Source organism: Platichthys flesus, chromosome 13 (genome assembly GCF_949316205.1).
Source record: "Platichthys flesus chromosome 13, fPlaFle2.1, whole genome shotgun sequence".
Lineage (NCBI taxonomy): Eukaryota > Metazoa > Chordata > Actinopteri > Pleuronectiformes > Pleuronectidae > Platichthys > Platichthys flesus.
Genome location: NC_084957.1, coordinates 8,081,220 through 8,094,466, shown reverse-complemented (window position 1 = coordinate 8,094,466; position 13,247 = coordinate 8,081,220). Strand labels below are relative to the sequence as shown.

General features: G+C 40.1%; 1 protein-coding gene across 1 annotated transcript in view; it reads right to left on the bottom strand.

Annotated features, from left to right (window-relative positions):
- LOC133967752 (aerobic glycerol-3-phosphate dehydrogenase-like) overlaps positions 1–12,946 on the bottom strand; it is an 89,376-nt gene extending 76,430 nt beyond the window's left edge. Inside the window, exons 1-2 of the mRNA XM_062403396.1 lie at positions 12,818–12,946; positions 9,244–9,399 (exon numbers count right to left, since the gene is read on the bottom strand). Coding sequence (XP_062259380.1) covers positions 9,244–9,345 — 102 coding nt within the window. The 5' untranslated portion in view covers positions 9,346–9,399; positions 12,818–12,946. The remainder of the gene's footprint in view (positions 1–9,243; positions 9,400–12,817) is intronic.
- Between the last annotated feature and the right edge of the window lie 301 nt (positions 12,947–13,247).

The following is a 13,247-nucleotide window of genomic DNA, read 5'->3' as shown; positions in this document are numbered from 1 at the left end:
CATAATTCATTATTTTCATTAATAATTGTCATTATGCTTTTACACACATTATACATACATTATACATACATTATACACATATATGCTTATATCTATATACACACAAACATACATATTTACACATATATGCATTTAAACATAAGGATAATATAAATATACACTAACAGATACTTATATAAAGATATATGTATATATACACACACACACATACATGTCTATATGCATATTAATATCTATATGCATATACATCTATATGCTTATAGATATATACATATATACACTGTACCTCCTTAAGACAAGATGAGCATCTCAGCTGTTGTTACTTTGAACTGAACATGGTTGTCAGTGGCAGTGAATTTAAGCGTTAATTACGTACTAACCTTTTCAGAATGGATATTTAGACGAGCCCTGTCCTGCAACTGTGAATGTTCAGGAAATTAAAACATCCAAAGACCAATGAGTATCTACTCACATTAGCATAGTCTGTGAAAGCCCATTGCCCCAAAACATGCCACGGAAATCCTCCCCGATTTATCTTAAAATAGCCACTTAACTTTGACTGACACTAATTCTTACAACATGAAACTGTAGAAACCCCTTCCTTTCCCCCTTCTGTCTCTGTCAGAAAATTACAAAAGACAGAGTTTTGTGATGTCGCCAGCGTGCGAATCCCTTTATTCTGTCAGATTACAGCATTTGATGTGACGTAGAGCGGCATTCTGGCCTCACATGCCTGCCAGAGAGGGGAGACCTGTCAGCGGCAGAGCAGCGCAGTGCGGATCATCACTCTGACTGATCCACGGGCCCGGAGACTGTCATCTCCTCCGACTGTACAAGTCAACACAAATAAAAGTGAGGAAGCAAAAGCCATAATGGCCGGGAGAGATCCGGGCACATTGTGGCCATTACTTTTATTCAAACCTTACAGATGACATGATGTGAAAAATGAGCCTGTGTCTAGTCGGGTGCCCATTAGTGAGTGAGCACATTATCTCCCCTTTTTCACATTGAATCTCCTCCGTGCATGCAGTGGCAGATGCTCCTGAGGAGTCACTCACTTTTATGGGCTTTTGACTGCCGCACTCTCTTTCTCTTTTAAATACAGGGGCCTGCACCGGGCAGAGATGACGTATGGCTGTCAGTGCTCTTTAGCTCACTGACAGATGCCTTCAGTGGATCTCCTCCTTTAAAACCCTCCGTCTCAAACTGAGGGGGACAGCTCACCTCTTCCCTCACCCGGCAGACAAGCATGCATCAAACTGATTATTACAGCAAAGGGGGTGATTTTCGAAAAAATCTTTATTACCAGACAATTACAGTGCAATTTACTCAAGTACAGACTAAAGGCAATCGTGAAATACAATTCCCCAAAACCCTAAAGAGTGATACTACACGGGGAAACTTAAAATTAATTAATATTGAGTCTATATTGAGGATTTTAGGGGAAGATAAAAGGTAAATTTGATTGGTGATAAATGACAGACTACACATACTAAGAACATTGTAAATAATGTTTATTTAGCTCAGATTTTACAACAACACTGATTCCTCTTTCTTACACCCCCAATAGTCCTTAAAACAGCTTCCCCAGCTGATGAAGGAAAATCAATTACTTTGTCAAATCGCTGTGTTCCTGTCATGTTGCTGTGGTTGGAGCTGACATGGCGGCCGAGTGCTTCCTCTGTGCTTTGTCCATCTGTGAGAATTTCACAGGGGTCTGCGTCAAATTGTACAAACTCATAAATATCCGTCCCCCTTAACATGCCAGATCTTTCTTGTTGTCACATGGGAGAGCGTTATATGAATCTAAGGAATCTAATTACAGTTTATTGGGTTTAAGGTAAGATTGTCCTATCTGCCTTTTCATCCAGTTCCACCTCTATTGGTTGATTGACAACCTTTGTATATATAATGGAATTAGAGGATCCACTTGACGCTGAAACTGATAATGAACTAGAAAGGCACTCTCATACCTCTGCCCAGGCCCAACAGGCCCCTAAGGAAGCCACATTAAAAATCCCTAGAGCCACATTTTTATTTATTTAATTTTTTTTCATCAAGATTTCTGAGTTATTATTATTGAGAAATCCAGGAAGGTATTGAAAAACACCTTATTCTATAATGTTAAAGAAAATTAAAAAAAATCCTGGATTGGCACATAATTCCATGGGTCATGCCCCACCACTCCACAAAATCTTATGGGAATAGGTGGGTAGTTTTTGTGTAATCCTGTTATATCTATAGGCAGAGGTATAAAATCAACTTGCATGGAGACATTTTCACCAATACTCTAATGCAAGATTCACTAAATGAAGCAAAAACTAAATTTAAGTTAAGTTTGTCTAATTAGGTTCGTTGAATAAATCGTCAGACATCCGTTAAGTCCCTTGCCAACAATATAAATCTGACCTTTTCAGTGGTTGTTGGAACATAAGTTAAGAACTACTCAGCAAACTAATTAGAAACGTACAAATATAGGAAATGAGAAAAGTGGGAAATTAACATTGACATCATAAGAAATCTGAAAACGGAGAAATGTGTATGCGTTAGCCAGCAATGCATCAGTGTGGTACAGTTGACAAATATGCAGCAGCACGGAAAGCACCGGGGCGGCTCGACTCTATTTGAAAGTAACATGCACATTATTCTACAATAAGAGATGCAGCGCTACAGAGCAGAGCTCAGAGGTTGTGGTCACTGACAGAGGGTGTTGGCTTCTCTCAGGCATGAGAGTGAACCAGAGCCGCTTGGTTCAATCTAATCTCTGACAAGAAACAACAAGCCTCTGGGACGCCCCGCGGTCCACCTCTACACCACACAACATCATCAGCAGCTGAACTCAAGGGGGTTAAATCTACTGTAGCTGTCAGGGGAGAAATAGGTTTCCATTTTACAACTCCAGTGGCAGAGAGGACCATACCAGTGCTCCTCTGTTTCCCCCCCGCTACTGCTCACTCGTTTGAATCTCTCTCGTCTCTCTCTCTCCTGCTGCTGTCAGTTTTCCCTCAGTTCCCACAGACACACACTCGAGGGGTTCCCCCGGTGACTGCGTCCCATTACTACCCTGAGACGGCTGCACAACAGAGCACCGTCACCCCAAGTGATGCCACTCAGCTCCCCACATTTCACCGTCGAGCAGTGCACGAGACAAACAGGGTTCAGTGGTTGAAGCGCAGGTTTAACTCGTCGGTTGGTTAAAACTGAGAGAATTCAAAGAGAATCCATTAAGTGCATGACTGTCTCTGTAGGTCTCTGTATTTTGGGTATTCATTTAAATAGTTATTCTATGCCTTAATCTATTTACTAAAACTGGTACTAGACCCATCATACAATATAAAAAATACTGATTGAATTAGAAAACCTTTAGAAATGTTGTCATCGCTCTAGTCACATAGAACAAGACAGCTTCACAGTTTTCATATAGCGGTCGTTTCAGATAACTTTAATTTCTCAGCAGCAATTCCACAATGTTCTTATAGATCAAAGCTAACCTGGAAAGCAACCGAGTTTATTGTCCTACTCAATTTATAAGTTACGGTATATTGAGAATAAAATGATATATTTGACAGAGTTCTGTTCATCAAAAAGTATTTAATTATAACCTAGTACTTTTACACTTTGAAATATTGTTTGAGTTTAGGGCTAATTCTGGCTTCCCATAGATATTTCAATATTACAGTAAAAACAACATGAAAGAGGGAAAACAGTCTCTTTACAAACTTGCTTGTTTTGCAAAATGTATGTGTGTGTATTGGTATAAAAAAGAGGAGGTGTTAGCCATTTGATAAATTCTGAGATTACATCTTATCCTTTTTTTTAAATTACCTTTAACCTTGCGCTAGGGCAATACAATAAAATAAATTAGAATTATTGCAATATAAATTCAATCAATAGCAATAAAACAATATCGATATATAGCTTCCACTGCGTAATGCTGACGACATCAGGGCAATGCTTGGTAATGCTTGGTAAAGTGTAATGCTTGTAAGGTGTGATTACAGAGACACTATTGTTCACAACGTCTGTTCGGCTGTCAGCGTTTCTCCAAAGACACCAAGTTGCTGATGTGATTCCACATGGATCTCACGCACCGTCGTGCTAATCACCTGACACACCTGATTTCCCCGCTCACTCTCTCCACTCATCGAAAGCAAATGTAGTGGCAGCTTGCGATCTGTTTGTTTTGGAGATGTCGGAAAGGAACCAAAGGCATGTATCATCGTGGAATAAACGCCACTGCAAGATGTCACCGGCTGCACGTGATATGATGAATTACAATCATATGTTAATCAGTCAGAGTTGCAGTAATGGGTTGTTTACACGGCGCTCCATCACAAGCCTCCTTGGACTGTTTTCTCATATGGAGATACGGATTCTTGAACAGACGCGACTACAATGAGAATACTAATGAACAGATTCAACTTTTTATTTGTTTGCTTTCCTCCTCTTTATTTGGTTTATTTCTAACTTAAGATGCATCCGAGGAAAGTACGCAATGAAGCGTGTCTTCGGTGAAAAGTTAACTGGGATTTTTCAAGCGATTATAATGACTCTGTTTAAGTCTGCCTGCACGTTGTTGTTGTTACACAATCTACGTACTGCTGAGACTTTTCATCATTACTCACTGTATTTTTCTCAGACATGGATGCAAAATCACTTGTGTGTGTGTCTGTGTGCATGTGTGTGTGTGTTTGTGCGTGTGTGTGTGTGTGTAAGGTTGGCCACAGAGCAAACAGCAGTAGGTCCAGCAACAAGGTCAATACCTGCGTAAGTACCTTTTTATTTCCCCAGCCACCCACAGTGTTGAATCCTGCAGTTTGTCCAGCAAACTAACTAATGACTGGAGCAGCTCTCCCGCTTCGCTATTGTTTTCCTTTTTCCTCGGTGGGTGAGTGTGGAGGATCTGGGAGGTATTTAAAGTAATTAGCAATCATATGAGAATACAAAGATGGGCTATATCCTATACATCCATAGGGGGGTTTGGATAAAGAAAATCAATACATAGGTTTAGAGAGATTTAAAAAGCTCTGATGGTTCCCTTTGGCAGGCCTGGTGTTTTTCAGAAAATGTAAGAAATTGAATGATCTAGAGTTCCGAGAGCAACATTTATTACAGTGGGGAAAAAACACTATCTAGTTGTCAAACCATATATTAAAAATGTAACTGTTTCTCTACCAATTTAAGTATTGTAGAAGAAAATATCAATAAATGACTCAAAAGCATCGGAGTGACTGAAATTCATATTCAAAAGGATTCATAACATTAAAATGAACAATTTTGTACATGCAAAATCATAATATAGACAAACTGGCATTCAATACAATCAGTGGTCTGCTATTATGCCTTGAGACACACATCAGAATTGTCGGTAAAACAGTTTTCTTAGAATCGTTTTAGAGAACAACATAATAAGATCGTGACTTCACAACACTATTTATGAAATGCGGAGCAATGAATGAACAATAAAATTGTCACATCTGCTCCCACAGCCAATGAAATCCCAGATAGCAGGTAAGGGGGGGGATTCACTGCCACTGAAGAAACAACACACCACCTGAGACCTTTGTTTAGCTGCTATCTTACCTGCATGTTGTCTGACTGGAACTATATCGAACATTAAGCATAACGGAAAAAGCACATGAAGTTTTTCAGTCTGAACCGACTTGGGGACTTTGAGGACTTGATAAATCCAGCTCAGTGAAACCAGCCTTATCCTCAAAGGAGGATATTAAATCAGTGAAATTGCAAACAAGGAAATATTTTTAGAATATAGCAAACTACAATATAACTAAAGTCATTATTACAGTATATGAAATATGCGACGGGAGGCGACTGTCTTTAAATAAATGAGAATCGCGAGTAAACAGAAACATGCCGCGCAGAGACACACTTATAAACTATGCTACAACTAAATTGCTTCCCCACTCCACATGGGCTCAATATGCGATTTAAAAGAGCCTGGTGGTGGCAATATTCCTCTGATATGGTGTTTAGTTTTAATAGGAGCCGTCAGCTCAAATATGAGCTGACAAACACAGCAAGACAAACACAGCCTCTCTCTCCGGCAATGAAATATACACTATCAAATAGACCTGTACCTTTTTGAATCCGCTGTGTGGGTGAAACTAAAGCGCAGAACAAACAGCATTCTGATATGGCTTTGAGGGTGATAACGGCGTCTGACAGGGCGGAGAGAGCAGGCTCTTGGCTCGGTGCGAAAACACAAGCCGTGATTGACATGATTCCCTGGCCTTAGAGAAGTTTACCTTTTAATAATAGCTCAGAGAGACCCTCTCAACAACCTGGCCCGGACTTTCACCATCAGCCGGCACTGGCTGGGGAGGTATATGTGTGTGTACTTATGAGTTTTGGGGTCGTGTGTGTGCGTGCGTGTGTGTGGATGCACACGCGTGTCTGTGCCCACTTGTAGCAGATTTCAATCAAGGATTTCAGTCATGCCCAAATAGCCCTTCTCTTTTGGGCCGAGTTGTTTGAAGAAAATGAGTGGATTCAGGATCAAGAGCCTTTCTGGAGGAATTTAAGTCTGTTTGAGGATTACGACTTCTTCATCCTGTACAAAGCCTGCTGAGCGAGCTCGACGCTAGCCCCTGGGTGGCCGGGCTTACCAACGCATTCCAGGCAGTGATATAGCATTGATAAAACCTGGGGAAGACATCACAGACACAGATCTTCCAAATAAATAAGTAAGTTAAAAACTTGCCAGTTTCACTCCAGACATATTCTGCTATCGTGGTTCTAAAATTGTTTAGAAGTCAAATGTGTTTGCACTGAAAATCAAATAGGTTCCTTTACTCTTAAGATGGATTAATAGCAGGCAGAGCAAACATTTCTCTGTATTTCTGACTCATGCTTTTCTGTTCCTGCAAGCGCTCGTTTCCCTGAACCCAACAAAAGCCACACCTCCGGCCACCCGACTTATGAATTACAATTAGCGCGGCGACATGGTCCCCTGCCAACTCCGATCAACATCTTCAGACTTCAACCGTACTTCCTGCAGCATCGACAACATGCCCGATCCGCTTCTGAGAGATGTCACCAACAGACCAAGCCTCCACAGACAAAAAGCCGAAATGGCCACTCGACGGAATCTTCATTAGTCAAACGGCTGATGAGTGAACCGTGTCAGCGACGTGGCCAGCTCGGCGTGGATCATCTCCGAAGCTCAAATCTGTCACCATTTACCCTGTTTACAGCACAACCTCAGAGCAAAAACAAGAAATCAATAGAAAACGGGGACAAATCACTGGAAGTGCCAATATTTAAGACAGCTGAGATAAAGGGCTCGCAGCCAGTAATAGATTCTTTCCATTTACTTTAAGCTTATCGACCGGAGGTTTCATCAATTCCTGATAAGACCATTAGTTAGTTGTTGATAAAACTATTTAGTATCATTATAACTAAATAAAACAAATGGAGGCTGTTCACAGATGAGATAGATTTTCCAGCAGTTATGGGATATTCTCAGAAGAGCTCATCACGGAGATTTAAGCATGTAAGGTGTCTGCTTATCCAGTCAAATCTACCCTGCAGATCCTGCTCTTTAATACACATGTAAGTGGATGTGTGAGCTTATTACGCACACACAAAAATAATCTGCACTCAGACTCCATATTAAATACAACTCCCGCCATAATGGAACAGGAGCATTTAACCTTTTCTTAACTAATCTGAAATCTCAAGATTCATTCCTATCACCAATAACTTTATTGTTAAGCCCATGAAAGGATCATACAAATGACTAAATTCCTGGGAATAATCCGGGCTAAAGGCTTGTAAGGCAACTCGCTATTAAATCATTAAATTTGGCACTTTTTAAAAAGATGTGGACACACTGATCTCAGCCGACTCCCGACAGCGTGGAGTCTCCAGAATACCAGCTTTGGTTAGAAGGTTACGGGACCTTGTTTGACCCGAGAGCGGTGCTGCTCTTGGAAGTGTGGCACTGCCGTACTTCACACTTGTACCTTTAGCTCCTGATCGAGTGCACCCGTCCGTCCCCATTCAAAGACGCAGCCAGACGGAGCAGAGCAGAGCCGGGTGAGGCGAGGCGAGGTGAGACGATCATCTCGGGCAAACGAAGCCACGGAACGGGCAGGAAAGAGGAAGTCACATCTCCTACACACAGTCACAGCAGGGGGCAGACTAACTATAGCCACATCAATGACTAACTCTCACAGCAAGGACACCTCCCTTCACTTTGAAAAGAAAATAAATTAAACAACAAAGGGGGACACTGACATTCACTGCCTTTCAGTTTATTGCACCAAATAACAGCTTGCTGTACGGCCAGCCCCAGGATGACTGTGGAGTTCAGCGGCCAGCGAGACGCCGGTGAAATGAGGGAAGTGGGGGTTTTTTTAGAGCTGAAGTTCCCTTTCCAGCAGGAGTGATGATCGCTATATGGATTCAGAGATGAAGCAGGAAAAGTTTGCCTTATATCTCCTGGCCCTAATGTGGTCATTCTAACACAGGAGGAGACACATCTTTGTAGTTCGTCATGCATTACACACACAATCAATAATGGAAAAATATACACTGCGAAAGGCCTTAGTCGCACTGCCTACGAGCGGCATTGATAAATGATTTTGTGCCAGTTATGACAGCAAGGTGCATGCAGTGAAGAGAGTGGAAGGCCTTTTTAATAGTGCAAGGAGAGAATTAAATCAAACCCAGGAGGGCCTCCACTGGAAAGGAGAGATGCTGCATCTCCCTGCTCTAAATCACAGCTCTACTTAGGCACGGCCCTCTCTTTCCCCATTTCTCTACATTATCAGAGGAAACCTGTCACTGCTGTCTATGGCAAAGTTTACAAATCATGATTTATCAGAGAGAGGATCTCTAAACACCTGTGAGAGGAAATAAGCGTCCGCTGCATTATTATTTATGGGCCAAAAAGTTTTTTCAGTCTCCCTTTAAGTTAAGAAAGAATCTAAAACATTGTAAATTTACATATTTTTTTTACGATGCAATTATATTTTTATCCCGAGAAAAAACATTTGAAAAGCCTTAAAATTGGATGTGTATTTATAATAAACTTCTGATTGCAAACTCTCACTATGGCCTGTAATTCATGTGCAAACATTGAGCCTGTTTCACATCCTCAGTGTAAAACCTGTGTAATACACAATTCCTTATTATCCAAGTGTGGGAAGAATAAAAAAAGGGGGGCTTAAAAAAGGAGCGAAAAGTTTCCAAAGGTCAAAAATGAATCAAGCTCATTACCTGCATGTGGAGGATCCAGGTTGCTGCTTCCTCGTTTAGCAGATTTTTAACCTCTATTTTCTTCCCAAACGGCTGGAGGTTCCCAAAAGAGAGGACATCCATGGCTCCTCAGGTACATCTGGATGAGCAAATCACTGTGCTGCTCCTTTGGGCCTCCTGGAAACACAAAACACCACGGTTCTGTCAAACAGACACAACAAACTGTGCACAGTCTCATATTTGTGGACAAACAGCTTCATACATACTGCTTAATTATTTTTAAACCTGAGACTTCATGTGCATCATCAACCCAGTTTCAAACCACTTTGTGCAGTACAAATGGGCAAAGCCAAGCCGGCTGGGGAGAGAGAAAATCCTTCTTACTGGCCACCGAGGCCAGTAGCCAGCACTTTATCCAGTAAGCACTGCAGAAGAAAGCCACAGAGCGAAAGGCATGTGAGGGGAAGAAGTGAACCCAGAGGTCAGGCCACTGTCTTGTGTTCGATCCTGACGCACAACTTTCTCCAAGCGGGAGCTTCTCATGTAGGAGACACAGGCAGGAGCAGACTGTCACACAGGCCTGAATCAACAGAGCTTTTTACGTATTGAAAATATATATCAGACATTTATTACTGGAAATATCTTTAAATTATTTGCATGTCAATAAGGAGGTAGCTAAGAGTAATATGTTCTAAAATCCAGATCAGTGTGAATTGTTGTTTTCCTCAGGGAAGAGATCCAGGACAGAGTGAAGGGGGATTTCTCATGCATAAATAGCTGTGGAGCTAATTTGAGTTGATTTAGGTTGCTGGGTTTATGGCCTAAACATTCTGCTGTGTTTGAGTATACAGTTTGGAGCATGCACAGAGAAGTAAAGAGAGACCTATGATCGGTGAGAGCCGACATATGACGACAGTAAAACCGGTCAATTAGTCTGAGAAAACTGACATAATTAACACACTCAGTTACCTGTTTTTATTTGACCATTAAAATCTGTGCAAAATAAAAAAAAAATGTAATATGAGAACATGCAATTTAACATTTAATACATGGAAATATTTAATTTTATTCATTTAAAAAAAAAATTACAAAAGGTGCTAATCTTGAGTTGTATATTCTACACAAAATGGAAAAAATACAAATAAAACAAACAAAAAAAGACATTAATGATCTGAGGGAAGTCCGGGCTGTAAATGTGCACAATATTCCACATTATATACATGTCATCTCAGAGTGCACTCCAAGTGACGCAGTGTCAAATCTGTGTGACAGATTTAGGTGAACGCTGGTGAAGGGAGCCCTGCGTGGGGAGAGCGGCTTAGGGCTGACTCAAGCAGCTAGTACAAGATCTCCAGCAGGCAGCAAGGAGCCCTGCTCACCGCCGAGCCGCTGCCCGGCCAGACCACCGACGCAGACAGCCGAGCAATAACCTGACACCATTGCCATCTTCTGACTGCATTCACACACGACTCTGAGTGTGAGCTCCTGGGCCCCGGACCAGCTCACAGGGCTTTGCATTGGCCAGAGAGATCGACAAGAACATAAAGCAAAGGCACAATTTCACATTGCTGATAGCACAAGAGTCAAGGGAACTATATTTTAGGAAAAAAAGAGGATATGCAACTGTGTAAAAAAAGGAAGAAGATATAAATTATATATTTGAACGTATACTATAATCTGGAGACCGATTGGGTTTATAAACTTGTGGCGTATAGATCTAAAGGGATGTGAAGTGTGAGCTTGTATGAGACATGTTTGTGAAGGGTTCACATTTGGAACAAATATGTTTTCTTTATTTTTAATGTAATGTCTCCCTCTTTTGGTCGATGTTGTAGATTGAATGAATTTATAAAGTCAAGGCACTTTTGCATCTGAAGTCCATAACAGGGGCCTTTTTATCATAGCAGACCTTTATTTATTTGATATTTTTAACCATCTCTGAATTTTTGTAGTGGTCCGGATGGCCTGTGTTTTTACATAATATTCTAAAACAGAATTTAGGATTTTGAGGTTGTAATTAAAATCACTTGGATATTTTTTTCGTTAAAATACAATTTAATATATTTTAACATACGTCTTTATTGTTTTGGGTTCTGTCATGTTTGGTAAACTAAAGTTATAAGTATGATTTCACTGAGAGCTGGACGCTGCCATGTTCATCCTGAACTCTGGGAGCTCTCTGACATCTAGTGGACAAAGTGTAGACTGCTTCTAGAGGATATCTTGCCTGGCTCTGTAAACGGTGGTATATCATCTTCTTCACTGTCATGGTCTTCACACCAAATATTGATTTCACCCTGGGTCAAATGCTCAAAAGATTGAATTTTTTTTAAGTTTAAAGATTCACCTTTGGTCCTTGCTTGTATAAGCATTATTTTACTTTTGATATGTTGCTGTTGATGAAAAATATATATTTCATATTGTTTTAATGATATTGTTTTATGTTCTACTCCCATAAACCTGAGACTGAAGCAGAACTATTGTCTTGACTGTGTATTTTGCTTTTCATCTGTCCACTGACCAGAAAGTCCAACCTTTTTCAAGCTGTACCGTAATATACTAAAGCCAACGATATTGAACACAGCACCAGAAGTGAAACTGGGCCAGAATCAATATTTAAATCAATATAAGAACGGATTCAAGTATTGGAGGAGCACATTTAAAACTGTTAATTGTGAAATGAATGGAGGAGAAGCAGAAGTTGCTGAGTAGAATGGGGTTTATACAGTATGGAGCAATAACTGTTAATTACTGAGCCATTCAGGCTATAGGCTTAATAAATGGGGTTTTCGCAGCTTGTAGAAAAGTAGCTGAGAGGAGAGAGCAGAACTGACAAGTACAATAAATCACAGTGTTTTAAAAATGCTCAAAGGCACAAAGGCAGAGCGGCTGAAGACATTTGGTACATTTCTATCAGCTTGTAGACAGTGGAACCAAAAATTTTTATTCAATAAAAAATAAACTTAATTGGAATAACCCCTTTCAAAGCACAGTTCCGATGTTAAAATGAAACATGTATGGCAACCAAACGGGAAAAGTTAAAAGAAAGTAACAAGAAGAACTATTTAAAAGCCAGTCAAAGAACACACTATATAACATATACTGATAATAATAATAGAACTATTTATATTGCACCTTTTTAAAAACAGAGTTAACAACGTGCTTGGAAATCAAAGCTTGAAAAGTAAATATGAATAAACTTGAACACACAAAAGCAGTTATATTAAAATAGTCCCAACCATGTTGAGAATGTAGGTGACACGTTCATCAACATTGTAACAGCCTGGTTTTATCAATATAAGATACACAAACAATGATCACATGGTGTGGTGATCTTCATTTTAAGTAATTTATATGTAACATATTTAGCTTTAGCCTCCATTTTGAACACAGGTGGTCTGAACAGGTGAGTGACAGGCCTCCAGGTATGGGTTATAGCGACATCGATAAGAGACAGATAACACTTAACTGATTCTTACCTGACTAACTAACTAACTAACTAACTAATTAACTAACGTTGCCTTTGACACCTCTGCACGCGGTCACTTGATGAACACAAACTAACTTAGAACTTCTCAGCGTTTTCATCACTTACCGAAGTTTTGAATTCATCTCCACGTCGCAGCGGGTTTTATCCACGTTTGATAAATGTTTAGAAGAAACACGTTGACGTCAAACTTGACATGAAACTAAAGAAAGCCGTCACATCCACTCTGATGACCGGTGTTGTCCCTGACAGGCAGCCGGAAGTGACGTACTTCCTTAATGCCCTTACAAAACGCGTCACTAAAATGTCAATTACATTATTGCGTTAATTGATTCAGACATAAAGACGTAATATTATAGAATACTAAATATGTATAATTTTGTTTTATTCGTACAGGAGAAAAGAGAATAATAGAGGAGAAAATATATATTATTCATATTTGTGATTTGTATGTTTTGTTTCTTTGTTTAGCTGTGTGTCTGCTTTGGTTGGGTCATAAGGATATTTTGTGTTAGTTTACAACTTTATTTATCTCTAT